Source organism: Meriones unguiculatus, chromosome 15 (assembly GCF_030254825.1).
Source record: "Meriones unguiculatus strain TT.TT164.6M chromosome 15, Bangor_MerUng_6.1, whole genome shotgun sequence".
In the NCBI taxonomy this organism is placed as follows: domain Eukaryota; kingdom Metazoa; phylum Chordata; class Mammalia; order Rodentia; family Muridae; genus Meriones; species Meriones unguiculatus.
In genome coordinates, this window is record NC_083362.1 from 52,217,042 (window position 1) to 52,233,984 (window position 16,943).

The 16,943-nt window shown below is 43.0% G+C and overlaps 1 protein-coding gene, 1 long non-coding RNA gene and 1 pseudogene across 3 annotated transcripts in view; 1 reads left to right on the forward strand and 2 right to left on the reverse strand.

Annotated features, from left to right (window-relative positions):
- Nucleotides 1–16,943, forward strand: part of LOC132648077 (uncharacterized) — a 130,116-nt gene that overhangs the window by 68,844 nt on the left and 44,329 nt on the right. The window contains exons 4-5 of the long non-coding RNA XR_009586456.1: nt 1,700–1,915; nt 2,491–2,553. This is a non-coding gene — a long non-coding RNA (uncharacterized LOC132648077). The remainder of the gene's footprint in view (nt 1–1,699; nt 1,916–2,490; nt 2,554–16,943) is intronic.
- The window catches only part of Plekhm3 (pleckstrin homology domain containing M3), a 163,981-nt gene that overhangs the window by 20,871 nt on the left and 126,167 nt on the right, over nt 1–16,943 (reverse strand). For both annotated transcript variants that reach the window (XM_021642033.2, XM_021642032.2), the window contains one exon: nt 6,742–6,899. In XM_021642033.2, coding sequence (XP_021497708.1) covers nt 6,742–6,899 — 158 coding nt within the window. The remainder of the gene's footprint in view (nt 1–6,741; nt 6,900–16,943) is intronic.
- LOC110551444 (tubulin alpha-1C chain-like) lies at nt 14,476–16,593 on the reverse strand (annotated as a pseudogene).

Consider the following 16,943-nt stretch of genomic DNA (forward strand, 5'->3'; position numbering starts at 1 on the left):
GCTGAGTCAGATAGAGTTAAGTGCTTTGCTCTATCTGTTGGGACAAGTAAATTGTTTTCCCTGAGCTTAGGTTTCCTTATCATTAAAGCAGAGGTGGGCCAGGAGATGGCTTAGTGCAGAAAGACACCTGCCACTAAGCCTGATTACTTGAGTTTGAACCCAGAACCCACGTAATGGAAAGAGAGAACTCTCACAAGCTATCTGTCCTCTGACCTCCACGTATGTTCTAAGGCACGAGTGCCCACACACATCCATGCACACACTAAAAATAAATAAATATAAAACCAGAGGTAGCACTTAGAGGACAGGCAGAAGAAAGAACTCTGGTGTGTACATGGTTAGAACTAGTGCTGGCTGGGCTGGAGATTTGGCTAAGTGTTAAGAGCACTTGTTGCTCTTGCAAAGGACCTGGGTTCATGAAAGCTCACCACTTCCTCAGGCATGAGGCATGCATATGGTACACAGACATATGTATAGGCAAAACAGTCATAGTAACAAAATAAACCTTAAAAAAAAAGAGAGAGAACGAGTGTTAGTTAATGGGAGTCCTTGTAACTCTAGCATGTTCTCTGCATGTGCCAGGGAAGGAAACTACACATTAAAACTAGGGGCATATTTTCAAATTACTCAGGAAGCCTCCTCTTAGATGATGACTTAAAGAAAAGAAAGTCCAAGTTGACCAATGTTTGTTACATGGTCATAACTGAAAAAGCAATTGAAACATGTATAGTCTAGAACCTACTCAGAGCAGCACAGAGTTCCCTGGGAACCGTGGACAGGTTCTTCCTCCCCTACCGTGCACAGCGCGCATGCAGGTGAGGCCCAGGTCCACTTAGCTCTGACATGCTTTCATAGAACGTTCCCGTGGTTCTTCTGTCCCTAAAACTGTATACAGCTGTGAGAAGGATCAGGCATCTGCACTGTATCTCTAGCAGTTGGCTCTCTATATACTGGTAATACACTCAAGAATCGTTTCTTGAAAGTTCTAGTTTCATGAGAATTGGTGTGTGTGTGCGTGTGTGTGTGTGTGTGTGTGTTACGGTGCATGTGTGGAAATCAGATGTTGATTCTCACATTTCACCGTGCTTGAGATGGAGTCTTTTATTGGGTGTTTACTGTGGAGGGTTCTAGGGATTCACCTCTCTTCATGTTCCACCTCACAGAGGCACTAAGTCTCCGGACATATGTGTATTGCGTTCAGCTCTCACGTGGGTGTTCCTGCACTTCAAACTTGGACCTCATACTTGCACATCAGGCATTTTACTCTCTGACCCATCTACCCAGTCCTGAATTTATTTGTAAAATTAAACTACAATAATACTGATAAAATAAAATCCAGCTCTACAAGGATAACAAATACGATAGATGTTAAAACATGTTATATAAATTTCCAAATATACTCAGAAATCCAGAGCACAGCACAACACATGCCTGTGTATCTATGTGTATCTATCACTGAGCTTCAACTCTGCTGCTTTATGCCACTCTCTCATTTTTATCTATCCCTTCACCGCACAGGTAGACTATTTCAAGGTGAATCTCATACATCATATTCTTTAATTCGTAAAATTTCAATGACACACTGGCCTCATTATCCAAATCACTTAATTTATCACATTTATTTATTCTACAAATTGAGCGTGCATTCTTTGCTAACCTTGATTTTTTTTTGTTTTTTGTTTTTTGTCTTGTCCTGAAGGCTTGTATAAAGTACTCTCAGGGCTGAACTTTATACAAAGCACCAGGCGAAGCACCAAGAGGAAGTGTTATCAACCTGGATTCTAGGAAGGATGGTCAAGGTTCTTTCTGAATCACAGGCTTTGCAATCTGGGAGAGCTGCCTGTGACTGGTGGAGAAAGAAGACTCTAAACAGCAGCAGATTCAGCCTCTCACGTGGGTTAATGAGGCCATTTTGGTGAGAATTCAGAGCCTTGACAGTCATGCTGTCTTTAAATATATTCTTTCATATAATATCCCTGAAGATATCGATTTTAGACTTAAATCAAAGCTTACAGAAAAGGAATCCTTGTCAAGAGGACAAATCTAGGGACTTGTGGGTGTATAAAGCCTCATGCTCAGATATTGGCCTCTATGGTCGTTCTCAGCAAAAGCAGGTGGGTTCCTTGACATGTGGCCACATCTTGGATGAGGATAAGAGATGTAAAACATGAGACTGAATCATCTTATACAGCCAGGAAGGGAGAAAATGATGATCAGCAAGCTAGCAGACAAAATGACTGAGATATGATATCATGACACCGGAGCAAATGCAAAGAAAGCTCGAACAATGACCACTGGACAACCCAAGGGACAAAATAACCATGCATGAATCCACACTGACAAGAATAGCAGAATAGAGTTAAAAAGAAAAAAAAAAAAAGTGAATAGGAGAAAAGGACAGATCGCCCCAACAGGATTTCAAGTAATTTTGGGCATGCTCTGCTCCTGGGACAGTGGGGCCTACTGAGAGTTCTATGTGATTCCTTTCAGAGTGGATGGCATGAGAGGGAGGAGAGGAACAGCAGAGGAACCTGCACAACAAGCTCAGCAGGGGTAAGTCATGAAGGTGCTGTGCTTGTCACATGTGAGAAAAACGGCACTTTGCCTCCGCATTGGGTCCCACCCCAACCCCAGAAACGTAAAGCCTAGTGTAATTTTGTTGGTGCTGTTTTTGGAGATTGGTTCTTGCTACATGTTTCTCAGGCTGGTTGGAACTTGTTATGTAGCTCAGGGATGCCTTGAACTTGTGACAACCTCCTGCCTCAGCTCCCGAGTTCTGGGATTATAAATATGCCCAATCATGCCTGCAGTTAGTGCAATCTTAAACAAAAATCAGACATACCCAATAGTATCCTTCAAAACTAAACTGTCAAGATCATCAAAATAAGTAAAATCTTTGAAACTGTCGTAGCTGAATCTTTGATATGAATGTTATGAAAGATATAAAAATTAAATGTAATGCATTATTCTAGAACAGAAAATGGGTTAATCGAAAACTAAGGAAATATATATACATAAACTCCATGGACTGTAGCTAATAAGGAGTCAGTGGTTCTCTAATTCCAACAGATGCAGCATCTTCATGTTAGGCTGAAGAAATCGGAGCTAGATGTGGGGTGTGCAGCATCTGGAAACTCCACAACACCTTTGCAAGCTCTCTGTTCTACTTCACTTTATCTTGGACCCGACTGTTCACACGGACAAGCTTCCAACCCCTGAGCCTCCTTTGGAAGCTCTAGAGTTACAGTTAGCAGAGTTCCCTGAGTCCAGGTCACTGGCACCAGCATCTGTCTTCCCTATATGACCTTACTGTGGCAGTGTGTCACTGCTGCGAGGAATACACCAATACTGGCATGTTATTTTAGCCAAGGTCCACACCTTAGATTAAGTTCATTCTGTATTGTCTGGTTCTGTGGGTTCTGTATATGTATATGATGTTGTCATGTTCACATAATTGCAGCATCACATAGAATAGTCTCACTGCCCTAACAATTTGTTTTACCTAATTACCCTTCCCTGGTCTGGAATTCTGACCACCAGTGATCTTTACTGTGTCTATAATTTTCCATTTTCTAGACTGTCACAGAATTTTGTGGCCTGTTCATTTATTTCTTTTATTGGAAACTAATACCCCACTGAATGGATATACCGCATTTTTGTTTATCCACTTACCTACTGATGAGCTCATGATTGCTTGTGGTTTTAGATAAGCTGGAAAAAAGTTCCTATAAACATCTGTGTGCATGCTTTCACACGAACATACATATTCAACTTATGTATTTTGAAGTTTTTTTTTTAAATTGCCAAATGCTCTTGGCTTTTTCTCACATCTTTCTGTTACTTCTAGTAACTGTGTGTGGGCGGGGTATGTGTGCACATGTGTATGAGGGTGCATGCACTGGTATGTTTGCATGCAGAATTCCGTGGAGGACGATGGTGTCTCTGTCCGCTTTACTGAGCAGGTGTCCTGTGTGCCAGCTAGCCCCCGAGGAGGGTTTAAGGACGTGCTTGCTTACAGCTCTGCCTGCGGAGCTGTCCTTTAGAGCTGACACCTGCTCATAGTGGACTCATTTCTTTCCCCTTCAAGTTCTACCGGTACAGGTTCAGGACGCGAGTGTTTGTGCGCATGTACGTGCACATGTGTTTGTGCGCATGCATGCGTGTGTGCATGTGTCAATTTCTTCTTTTTTTTGAAGAATTGGCTCCTTTGTTTTTGCCTGAGTACTATTATTATTTTTTAAATAGTTAGGAAGATTCATAGGTGAAGCCATGCGGCCTTTGTTTGGGAGGCTTAAAAATTAGTCATTTTCCTGTTTGTTATAAGTCTATTTGAACTTCTTCTTTTTTTTTTTTTAGATTTATTTATGTATTATGTATACAATGTTTTGCCTGCATGTGTGCCTGCAGGCCAGATCTCATTATAGATGTTCATGAGCCCCCATGTGATTGCTGGGAATTGAACTCAGACCTTTGGAAGAACAGACAGTGCTCTTAACATCTGAGCCATCTCTCCAGCCCCCATCAATTGAATTTCTATGAGCTTCAATCTATAATCTTCTTTCTGCTTGCTTGGGGTTTCCTGTTCTTCCTCAGCTCCTTGAAGTCTATGCTTAGACTGCTGATTGAGAGCCTTTCCCCTCTCCTGCAAATATACATGTTTATAGCACTAAGCTCCACTAAGCCAGGTGTATCTAATCTTCCGACACTGACCTATGACACTGTCACCTGCCAAGCTCATGCTTGAACCATACAATCAAGTTAGAACAGGAGTCTCATAATGCTCTAAATAAGTTCCTAATTTTGCATTGGGCTGCGTTAGTAGCTCTCCCTGGTTTCACGCAGTCTAGTGCAGCCACAGGCTGGACAAACCCGCTGGCCTACCATTACTTTAGCTTTAACCTACATTTCCATTATTTCACCTTTATTCACTAAAAATGCTTCAGAACTTACCTAGTGATCACTCCTTTAACCCCAGAGTAATTTAGAATGGCACGGCTCAGTCTCCAAACATCTCATGGGTTTCTAGGCCTTTTCCTACTGTGGACTGTTAATTCTACGTGCTAGAAAACAAACAGGGTGTAGTTTCAGTCCTCTTTAGCTAACTGGGATTTGTTTTGTGGTCCAATATATTGGCTGATTCCATAGAAGCACCTTATTTATTATTATTTCTTTTTTATCACAGTATCACTCATTTGCCTCAAGGCCTCTAACTCATGAGTTTTAGCATTCACAAGATTATGTGACCATTACTGTAATCCACTCCTTCATTTGCATCATCAAAAACTTCTGTGTTCTTTAGAAGTCTCTGCCTTTACCCCTTCCCTCAAGTCCTGGGCAACTACAATTGTACCTTGGATCTGCTTATTTGGGGCATTACATATACAGGGAATCATATAATATGTGGCTTTTTTGTGTCGAGTTTCTGTTAAGTCTATGTTGTGGTATGTAACAATTCCGAGTCACTTTTTTTTTTTTTACAATTTATTTAATTTTATGCGCATTAGTGTGAATGTGTCTGATCCCTTGGAAATGGAAGTTGTGAGCTGCCACGTGGGTGCTGGGAATTGAACCTGGGTCCTTTGGAAGAGCAGGCAGTGCTCTTAACCACTGAGCCATCTCTCCAGCCCCCTCGTGTCACTTTTTTAAGGCTAAATAGTACACTGGAGCATGTATCAAATTTCGTTTCATCGGTTGATAGGCATTTAGGTTGCCTCCTTTTTAAATAATATTATAAATACTGATGTTGGAAACCTTGTGTAGAAGTTTTTAGGTTAGAGCATATATCCAAAAAAGGCACCTGGAAACTGGAGTCTGGACTCATGTGTATTTTTACATCCTTCTATGTATGGTCTAACCCAAGTTCTTGAATGTTTACAAATAGTCTTTGGGTTTAAAAAGTGGCCAAGAGGGCTGAGTCAACGCTCCCCATGTTAGCTCTGTCTTACACGCCTAGCTTCCCCTGGCTATATGCCTCACCTTCTGTTCTGAACCACAGTGTAAGTGAGTTTTGCAGGGTGGAAATGAGCCATGACATTCGTGGCCAAAGAAGCCAGTGCGCACACACAAAGTTCTTTCTATTATGTTTCTGGGATGAAAGGAAAAGTGATATGTATTATTTTGTGAGTCTAGAAAAGCCATAGTAAAAACTCTGACCCAAGTTAGTGGGAAAATCATCCATCAACCAGGGGATCTATTGATGGCCAAACATTACTTCGGTTAGAAAACTAATCCCAGGTGAAATTTCCTCTCTTAGGGCCTGAGAACTCTCATCTCTGTCGTCTCCCCACCAGGGCCTGGAGAAGTGCATGTAGCACCCAATCCAGGCATGGCCTTTCTCTGTGGGGGGCATTTCCCATTTCTTTTCCTTGTTGCTGTCTTTTTGTTTGTTTTTTAAGAGTTTCTTACTTGCCATTTCTAATCATCTGGCTCAGAAAAGCTGGGTGGGCATCCCGTCCCCCACTCCCCATCCTAAGACTGAACTCTGAACACACACTTAATAAGCTGGAGGGAGGCGGCTTTCCTTTGCGGCTCTGCTCTTTCCCTCTGTGTAAGGAGAGAGAGAGAGAGGGCCGGAAATAAAGGGGAAGCCAAGGGAGAAAACTGCGCTACAGAAACAAGGGGAACCTGACTGCGAGTGGGTGCGAGAGAGACACAATGCGTAGCTCAAAAATGAGCTGGTCCTGGCCAGACAAAAGCACACGTGACACTCGGGCACTTTCCTGCCCCACGAGGCGCCTGTACCTGCTCGTTGAAATGTCCTCAAAGGGGTAGAGGATCTCGCCGTTGTTGCAGATTTCGCAGATGAAGCCTTTCTGGCTACAGAGGCTGCAGCTGTAGACGTGCGCGGTGGCAAACTTAATGACCTTGCCCAAGAACGGAGCCAGCTTTCCCTCTATCACCTGCGGGAGGAGAAACAAGACAGGGGGGCACAGCGTTGAGAGCACAAGTCTTGCAGATGTGGGAAGGGAGAGGGCTCCTTTCCTTTACCCAACAGGAAAACCTGTCCTTATGCTTTCCCAGCAGCTCAGGGGAGAAAAGGCACAAACAGGACTTGGCTCCAAAAGAACTAGTGAAGACTCCAAGCTTCTTTTGTGTTCCTCTGCTCTTGCAGTGTGGCGTAGGGCATGGTGAGCCCCACTTGAGGAGACAAGTTCAGAGTTAGGGGGTGCAGAAGAGGGAGAGGCAGGCTTGCAAGGCATGCAGGGAAATGCAGGCATGGCGGTCTATGTGACCAAGGCAGCAGCACAGCTCTCCGGTGATGAACTAATATGATTTCATCTCCATTCTCTCCCCCAGGGACACACAGCAAACATGGAAAAATGGGCTTTTCATGCTGCTGGGAAGTATAGTCATTTAAACAATGTGTAAGCTGGCAGTTTGAGGGCCATTTTCAGTTTATAATTTTAAAATTCTTAGTGTTTTATAATGAGCAAATTTTTAAAATGGGGGTTTTCACATTAAGAACAACAGAAAAAAAATTGTCTACTTTTGAAAAAAAACTAGCCTGAATTCCAGCATGCTGATGAACCTCATGGCAGGCTCTCGTGGCATGGGCCATCCACAAGACAGCTGATCCCATGTATGTGCCCATAGTCCGGCCCCACTGTCATTTTATTTGCTGGCCTGCAAATTTTCATGACTTTGGAACCCATGACAGTCATATCGCTCTGCGTTTAACCAATATGTATGGGCTTGAAAGACTTCAGCACCTTACACAGCAGTAAAAGTCTGCCTTTTATTTCTGTACCATTAATATCTGTTTATATATGCTGATTTTGCTATCAGAAAAAAAAATGAAATTAACTTAGAGAAATAACTAACAATAGCTACCTGGATATCTTTTTTCAAATAAGTACCTCGTTCAATGACAATTTTACCTCCAACTAATACCTAAGGGAAATACAGTAGGACTTCAAGGACTGTAATCTGTCTTTTATAGAAAAATGAGGCTATACACAGATGGAAATGGAGGAGGATTTTAAGCACTAAGAACAAAATACCATGATGTTAACAACTACAGTAGCGATACCAGGTTGCCATTCGCATATTTTGTGTTTTTGCTTTTTTACAGTGGTGAATGTATATTACTTTGCATTGAAATATAAAAAGTGATTATATAAAATCAAGTTTGCTGCATTTTAGGGATAGCTCTTTTCCTAACAGGGAGGGTAAGATTACCATGGCTGCTGGGTCAGCATGTATTCTACCACGCTTCACCTCACTTCCTTCCATAACCTACAGCAGGCTGCAGGTAGACGAGCACTCCCCTTCGGCTGTTCTCAGAGGGACCTTTGGCTCCAGTAAGCTCCAGTCAGACATGCACCTAACACCAACACCCGATACACACTCTCTAGGAAGCATCCAGCCACAGATGCTTCCCCACGCTTCAGGGCAGTTTCTACACTGTGGTAGCAATCCTGCAATCCTGTTGAGTTTGGTTTCCTTTCTCTTCCTTAAGCAATCACGGTTAACGACCCATTTAAGCAGAGACCTGAGGATTTAGGATGGTCTGAGAACCAAGTGAATACAGATGATAATAAGACCTTATCTTCTTGGGGACACAGGTGTCATCCAGGATCTAACAGAGATTGAGCATCATGACCTAAGTTTTTTCTCTATCTAGAATTCATCAGGACAAAAGTATGAACATTCTGGAGGCTCCTACAATATTTTCATCAACTTGATATGGCCAGCGATATATATTTATTCCTACTAGGGAAACTAATGGCGTTTTGAATATTAATTTGTAATATCTAGTCTCCCTATCACAGCTCCCAATACACATCTCTATTTTACTAACTTAATCAGTTTATCCTCTGAAGAACACTTTTACTTTTAGGCTATTTCAAGGTTAAAGTTTTGAATATTATTTTAGCTTTTGCTAGATTGGGATATTTGTGTCCAGTGACAGAGAAGAATGCTACTGAATTGTCCCTGATGATAATCATATTTATATATGATTCTTTGGGATATTCTGAAAGCATAAATTTCAAGTAATAATAATGTTAGTGGCGATTTTTGTTATTTCATTGACAGCCAACCTGGAAATTATGCAGTTGACTGTGAATGATTTATTTCCATCAAACTAACCTGTCATTCATCATGTTTTATTGACTCCCTCTCCCATTTTTTGAAATAACAGCTCTATTGAGATATAATCCACACACTACACAATTCAGCTATTTAAATTTAAACCTTGGTTTATTTAAAGAGTTGTGTACCTCATTACAAACAATTTTAGAACCTCTCCAGCTCCCGATGTTAAGTTCCAACTGCCTTTTGCCCTATTCTCCTAAGCGCTAGGAACCAATAATCTACTTTCTGTCCCTATAAGCCTATTTCATGGGAGCAGAACCATATGCAGTGTGTGTGTGGATGGATGTGAATGTGTGTCTATTCGTGTGTGTCTATGTGTATGGGTGTATGGGTGTGTCTTCTTTCATTCAGCATAGTGTTCTGAGGTTTTTGCTGAGTTCCTTTGACCAAGTTTCACATCTCCAACCTCCTATCACTCTCTCTAGATTAACAGGATAACCCGAGTTTTAATCCTGGAAGTCAGTCTTTCTCCTTTAATCTGGTGAGCACATGTCAGTTTTCTAAACCACTTTATCACATGACAACTTTCTTCTCAAGCCTTCAGTGAGTTCTCATCTTATCCTTAACAAGAACCTTCCCTGATTTAATAGGATGTTACTATGTCCCTGATGCTAGATGCAAGAGCATTGTGTATAACTAGACTTTACGTCTCACTTGCTTGGCAAGGTCTCCAAACCAGAACTCACTACCAGCCCAGTTGTGAGCAGTCTTGCTGACACAAGAAGGGCTTGCTCTGGTTCCTGTCCTTCCAGGTCATTTCCTTCCTGAGGGTGCTGCCTCGCTTTTTACCATTCACATAGATTTCACATAGGCTCCGTGGCTCTCATCATTCCTGACTTGAACCAAAACCCCATTTTTGGTTACAATGGTCACAAGTTTTTCACTTTCACGTTGTATAACACAAGACGAAAGTCAAGACTGTTCACTCCTTTACTACCGTTTACCTGACCACCTTGCTTCTCCTGTGCTGAACACACAGAGGTGAGAATTTGACCCCTCTAATCTACGAAGCTGGCACTTCTTCATGGGACAGCTAAGAGAGTAAGCTGCTCTGTGGCAAACCGTGAGGCTCATGCCTCCCTGCCGGGCACCCACGCGCCTGTGGCCTGAGGGAGGATGCTCTCCCGCCTGTTTCCCTGGCTGCGGCTGGGTGTGGTGGTTGTCTAGATGTCACACACATTTTCAGTCACCGTGCTGTGTGGGTAAAGTAGGAGCACCGAGACAGCACCGGCAGGCAGATCAGTTACTCAGGAGTGCTTTTCCTTCTCTGCCCTTCTCACTGTCATCTCAGGTGTGTGGCCCTGTTCCAAACGGCCGAAGCTGCTTAAACATTTTTTTTCCCCAGAAAAGTGAGGTAATATTCTCAGGTTAATTTTAGAATTTATAAATATTACATTAATATTATGGAAAGGAAAAACTTTCAACTGATACGTTTCCAGGGACAAGGACCTATTTTGTCCTTGAATGCAATGACTAGCACCAGTGGGAAGAGGATTAGCAATCGTGGCCTCTAGTCTAGAGGTTACCTCACAGTGAAAAGTGGGCTCCATGTGTCCAACTAGACGCCATGTGTATAACTAGACTCTATGCTTGGCAAGGTCTTCAAACCAGGAACTCACCAATCCAGCTCCCATGCTCAGCTATTCGTTAAGGTTCCTTTTAAAACACAAGGCCCACCTTTACATGGATAATTGCTCAAAAATACAAAAGTGCCCTGCCTCCCACAGCCTTCCCTCTACCACCTAAGGGCCTTACACCTTTGAATCCCACAGCCTAGACAACTTGGTGTGGCTTGAAGTTAGGAACCTATTCAGAAAGCACTAGGAGGATGGTGGCCTTAAATGAGACCAAAGTGTAGTCTATTCCCCCAGTTTCCAATTAAGAGTGAAGACCACAACAAAGTTTTCAGGACCCCACCCCACCCCACTCCACCCAGAGAAAGAATGGATAAGGCAGAGTTAAATGAGGGAAAGTCAGATGGGAGAACTGAATTCTGCTGTCACCCCGAGCTGGTACACCTCCCTGTCTGACAACACAGGGTCACAACATAGGGTTCAGCATAAAAAAAGTCTTACAAATCTTCTAGCCAGGCTACAGTTGATCCAGAAGATTCTAGTAAAACTGGGAGCATGCCACAGCTGACTACTACAAAATAAAGTACAAATGTATTCTGTTTTTGTTGTTGAGACAGGGTCTTGCCTTGTAGACTAGCCTGGTCTTAACCTCACAATCATCCTGCTTCAGCCTCTCTAGTATTACAGTCACAGGTGTGAGCACAAACATTTTCTAATAAACTTGGTCAAAGATAGTTAAGAAAACAGGTAATAAATAGCCACGGGTTTGCTTCCCTACAGATTAGATGCACTTTTACATTCATTTAAACTTCATAGTTTGCTTCATTAAAGAGTCTCCAAAGAAGCTGAAATCCCATGGCTTTTATCCCCTATTACCCTCCATTGTCTCTGGGCTCAGGAGGCAGTGGCAAACTGTGAGTCTGACCTGAGCACACATGGTAGCTGTCTGCCTTCCACTGGGAGACGCTGGCAAGTTGCTAAGCTCTCCAAGCCCTAGTTTCCTCCACTAAAAGCATACAGGGCTATATTTACATACAGGGCTGGAGAAAGGATCAGGGTTAGTATACTGGGAATGGGGAGTATGGTGCTTGATGGTAGTTGGTCCGTGAGAGCAGACTGCTACTGTATCTTAATCTAAGTAAAAATCTTCAGTAATTTGGACAATTCTTACAAACACTTAGGTCTGTAGCAGGGCTAAGAAGGAAGGGTATAAAGTCCACATGCCAGTTTTCAAAAGGTGACATGTTGTTCTTCTGTTGGGATGCAATCAGGAGGAAGGTCAGGAAAGTGGACACATCCCCTGCCTCTGATATTGTCCAACAAGAGAACAGAGCGTGGGTGAATATCTCACCCTGGCCAAGGCTAAAGGCTTGGAGAGATACTCAGCACATCTCAAACTTGATTAAAATCACATCTTAGCAACATCTGGTGATTGTCTCTTATTCCTTTCTGATTTTCAAGTAAGTTAGTCACAGATCAATCTAACTGTGTAACAGCCCACCAAAAGTCAGAAGGCCACTTCCTCTCCAGCATCAGCTGCTTCTGCAATCAGAGGGCCAACTGGCTCTGTTACAAGGAAAGCAGACCTGTGGGATGAGGCTTAGTTATCTTTCCATTTATTTCCTGCAAACTGCATGTCTACGTGAATAATATCATGACAAAGCAATTAGCAGAAAACACATGCAGCTTTTCCATCGCCTCTCTCTCTACTCAACCTCATCCACTTTCTCCATGTACCCAACTTTTCCTTGAGAAAAGGCAGATGTCCAAATTGCAGTGAAATGATTTCTGTTTTCCATTAGACTTCATTTCTTGTACCAGGGAAGGTCCAGTCTAACTCCTTTACCTGGGGAGTTCACAAAGACAACTGTTTCAGAGTTGTCGTACTGACTGGGTGTTTAAAGAGCAGATAACTCCAACCATGATTTAAAACCATGTCATTTTATTGTACTATTGGACAAGAACAAAAGGTAACACCAAGCTGACAACTAGATTTTCCTTTTAAAAATTCACTTAAATTATTTCAGGTATTCTCAGAACTCGAGAGACTGTCTGATCTCACTTTACATGATTCAGCCATTGGAGAAATACACCAAGCATGCTTACTCTCTGGGTGCAAAAGCAGCCCATAAAAGCTTCCTGGTTGAACTTCCAGCTTGGGGATACACACATTTCCCCTCTTCTATTCTGGTCAAGATGGTCAGCATTGGAATTTGAGGCCTATGGCTTTCGGCAGACTAAGACAACAGCCTTTATTTGATTTACTTTCTTGCAGACCAATCAAAAATTACAATTAAGTTAAAAAATAACCTAGTGCTGCATTCTCCAGACCACAGTTTGAGAAGCAGCTGCTTATTACTTATGTGTGGCACCAGGAAATTGCAGTGTCATGTTCAAGGTCTGCAGCCAATAGCGATCTGTGGGATTGGATGAAGGGCACACAGCACTCTTTTATGTTGTTCGCCTTCACCTTCACGGTACCATCACAAAGTTCATGATCTGTGGGGGCGGGGGATGGAACACTCGTAACTTGGACTCTCTTCAAATTTATTTTATGCATCCACGAAGCTTTCCTTCTGATCTGTCAAGTTACCCCCATTTCCAAACAAGCATTCCTTGGCCGCTAAACAACCCCTAGACTCTGGGCAACTGTTGGGAAGTCAGTGATAAAGAGTGCTGCACCTGACAGAAATGATTTCCATTGTAAAAGCCTCATCAGAAGATCCAGTGCATGCTGAACAAAGCTGCCAGAAACAGGCAGGCTCAATGAGATGGACGAGAATGTCATGTGTCATCACACAACTTCTAACAATTCAGCTTGCATTTTCTTGGTCAGATGACCACAAAGGGTTGTATTTTGTAAATGTGCCATTTCTCAGCATATAGACACGTGGAGAGATGCACAGCGGCTTAATCAGCTAAGCAGTGTGTAGGACAAATACAAGACAATGGAAGTATAAAATTGCAGCACGTGGGGCTAATATTCTTCACCCTCATCATCTCAACAGGACAGAGCTGGCCTGTCAATCACTGTGCTGAGGGATGCTTACAACATCACCACAGAGTTCTTATCCCATCTTCCCCTGAGCGTTGACGGTTTCTATTAAGACTTTGGAGAGAACTACATGATAATATGATGTGGTTTAGTGCCACTGGGTAGATTTGTGAGTGTTCATAATCACTCCCCCTGTGCTAAACTTTGCCTTCCCGCTGGAGTCTTAAAGAATAAAAGAAAAAGGAATTTTAATTCCATTTTCTTCCATTGTTTAGGATGGCCAAGATAAACCCAGAGTGAAAATTTCTTATAAGAACAGTAATAACGGGCCAGGGCGAATTTCTCACAGTTCTCTGCACTGTGTCCATGCACCATCGGTATGAACACAGCACTTGTAGAACAAGAACTACGCGCCAGTGTTTGAGCCCACAGCAGGCTGAGGAGTCTTACATATTATATGTGTGGAAAACAGCTTAAAATGCTTAAAACTGAGACAGTTCCAGAAGAGTCTCAAGGATGACCAGTGGAACTTGCTTTTGAGTTACTTATGTGCCAGAGATAAATCTGATTTAATCTTCTACTATTTATTTTGACCCAGTATTACTGCCTTATTAAATATTGAGAAAAAGATCCAAGCAGTCATTTAAATTCACCCTTCTTATTTAATACATGAAAAATTATGACCCAAAGAAGGGAGGGAATCACTCAGCTACCTAGCGGCAGTTGTGGCCTCTTCTCTCTCTTTTTCCACCCACTTAAAATAGAACCACCTTTATTGATAGTGTAGGACAAATACAAGACAATAGAAGTATAAAATTGCATCACATGGGGCTAATATTCTTCACCCTCATCATCTCCTTTAGCACTATCTCCCCCAACCTCCTCATAGTCCTTCTCTAGGGGAGCCATATCTTTATGAACCTCAGAGAACTTTCCCTTCTCCATGCTCTCACCCACATATCAGTGCACAAAGGCATCCCTGGCATATATCAGATCAAACTTGTGATCCAGGCGAGCCCAGGCCTCAGCAATGGCCATGGTGTTGCTCATCATGCATATAGCTCTCTGGACCTTGGCCAGGTCTCCACCAGGCACCACAGTGGGAGGCTGGTAATTAATTCCAACCTTGAAGCCAGTGGGACACCAGTCCACAAACTGGATGGTACGCTTGGTCTTGATGGTGGCAATGGCAGCATTGATATCTTTGGGAACCACATCACCACAGTATAGCAGGCAGCAAGCCATGTATTTACCATGGCGAGGATCATATTTCACCATCTGGTTGGCTGGTTCAAAGCAGGCACTGGTGATCACTGCTACCGTAAGCTGCTCATTGAAGGCTTTCTGAGCAGATATGACATATGTGGCCAGAGAGAAGTGGATGTGAGGGTAGGGCACCAAGTTGATCTGGAATTCTGTCAGGTCAACATTCAGGGTCCCATCAAATCTGAGGGAAGCAGTAATGGAAGACACAATCTGGCTAATAAGTAGGCCGGGTGCTCAATGTCCAGGTTTCTATGACAGATGTCACAGAGGTCCTCATTTTCTACCATGAAGGCACAATCAGAGTGCTCCAGGATGGTGCGGGTGGTGAGGATGGAATTGTAGGGCTCAGCCACAGTGGTGGAAATCTGGGGGGCAAGGTAAATGGAGAATTCCAACTTGGACTTTTTTCCGTAATTAACTGAGAAGCACTCCATCAGCAGGGAGGTGAAGCCAGAGCCAGTTCCCCCACCAAAGCTGTGGAAAACCAAGAAGCCCTGAAGACCTGAGCACTGGTCAGCCAGCTTGTGAATTCTGTCCAAGACAAGGTCAATGGTCTCCTTGCTAACAGTGTAGCGGCCATGGGCACAGTTATTGGCAGCATCTTCCCTGCTGATGATGAGCTACTCAAGGTGGAAAAGCTGGCAGTAGGTACCATTGCGAACCTTATTTCCATGCCTATGAACACTACCCGGGGCACGTGCTTGCCTGCGCCCATCTCACTGAAGAAGGTGTTGAAGGAGTCATCCCCTCCCCCAATGGTCTTGTCACTTGGCATCTGGCCATCAGGCTGGATATCATGTTCTAGGCAGTAGAGCTCCTAGCAGGCACTGCCGATCTGGACACCAGGCTGGATGGAAATGTACTCATGCATATTTAGTCCTGTATGTGGTCCTCGAACACTGAGAGAAGGTGATGAGGAGCTCCTGCCAAGGAGTTCAGGGGAGAAGCAGTGTCCTGGCCTCTTCTCTTAAGTGTGCTTCACAACTAGAAAGTGGCCTGCCTTCCTAAGGTGTCTGTGGTCTGAGGCCAGGCCAGGCTTGGACCAGAACAGGTGGTCACTGTGTGTCTAACTCACCTTCCATGTAAAAGTAGGACATATAGTCCAGGAGGCTCCGGTTTGCATCCACTTCATTTTCATTAAGGCTTATCAAATTTTAATTATTAAAAAATTAAAAATGTTATTATTATTAAAAAAAATAGCCCACTAGCCTAGAAATCACTATATAAACTAGGCTGGCCTTGAACAAGAAAATCTGCCCGCCTCTGCTGGGATTAAAGGTGTGAACTTCCATGCCTGCTGGCTTGCACTAATAAGTTTGGATCTGTACTAGATCTACCTTTGGCCAAGTGAACAACACAAAAATTCTTAGATGGTTACATCTTTTGGAGGATTTACAATATAAAGATAGTTCGGCAAATATAACTAGAGAGAAAAAGCAAACCAAAGCAACTCTATGTATGCATGAATATGGGGAAAACTGGAGAGATATGAGTAGAGGGGACCCAAGTAGAGGACAATATGAAGGGTCTACAGACCCCACTGAAAGGGAGAGAGAAAAACAGAAGCAACTTCATCTGAGCATATACCAATGGACTCTGAGAGTCAGCAGAGACACAGAAATGGAAAAAGCTGGGAATAAGCAGGGGGAAGATGAGAGTAAAACTAAGAGAAAATGTCAAGAAAACAGAGAGAAAGAACACAGATACAGAGAAAGAAAAAAGGATGCAGCTGGTTCAAAATGGGAGTTAGCAATCTTGGTTTCTGTTCCCAGGGATTCCCCCAGGAAGCTGAAAGACTTTTCTTAGTGCACGTACTTTTCTATGCCTCAGTTTCTTCTTGTACAAAACAGGGCGATTGTGCTAAATCATTCAAAACTAAATGATCAACAAGGATCCCCCTTAGTTTGAAGAGTCTGTGATTTTGTGATTAACCATGGGGGGAAACATCAAAAGAGGCTTGTTGAATAGCCCCAGGAATGTAGAAAGGGAATATCTGGGGAGACAGATAAAAG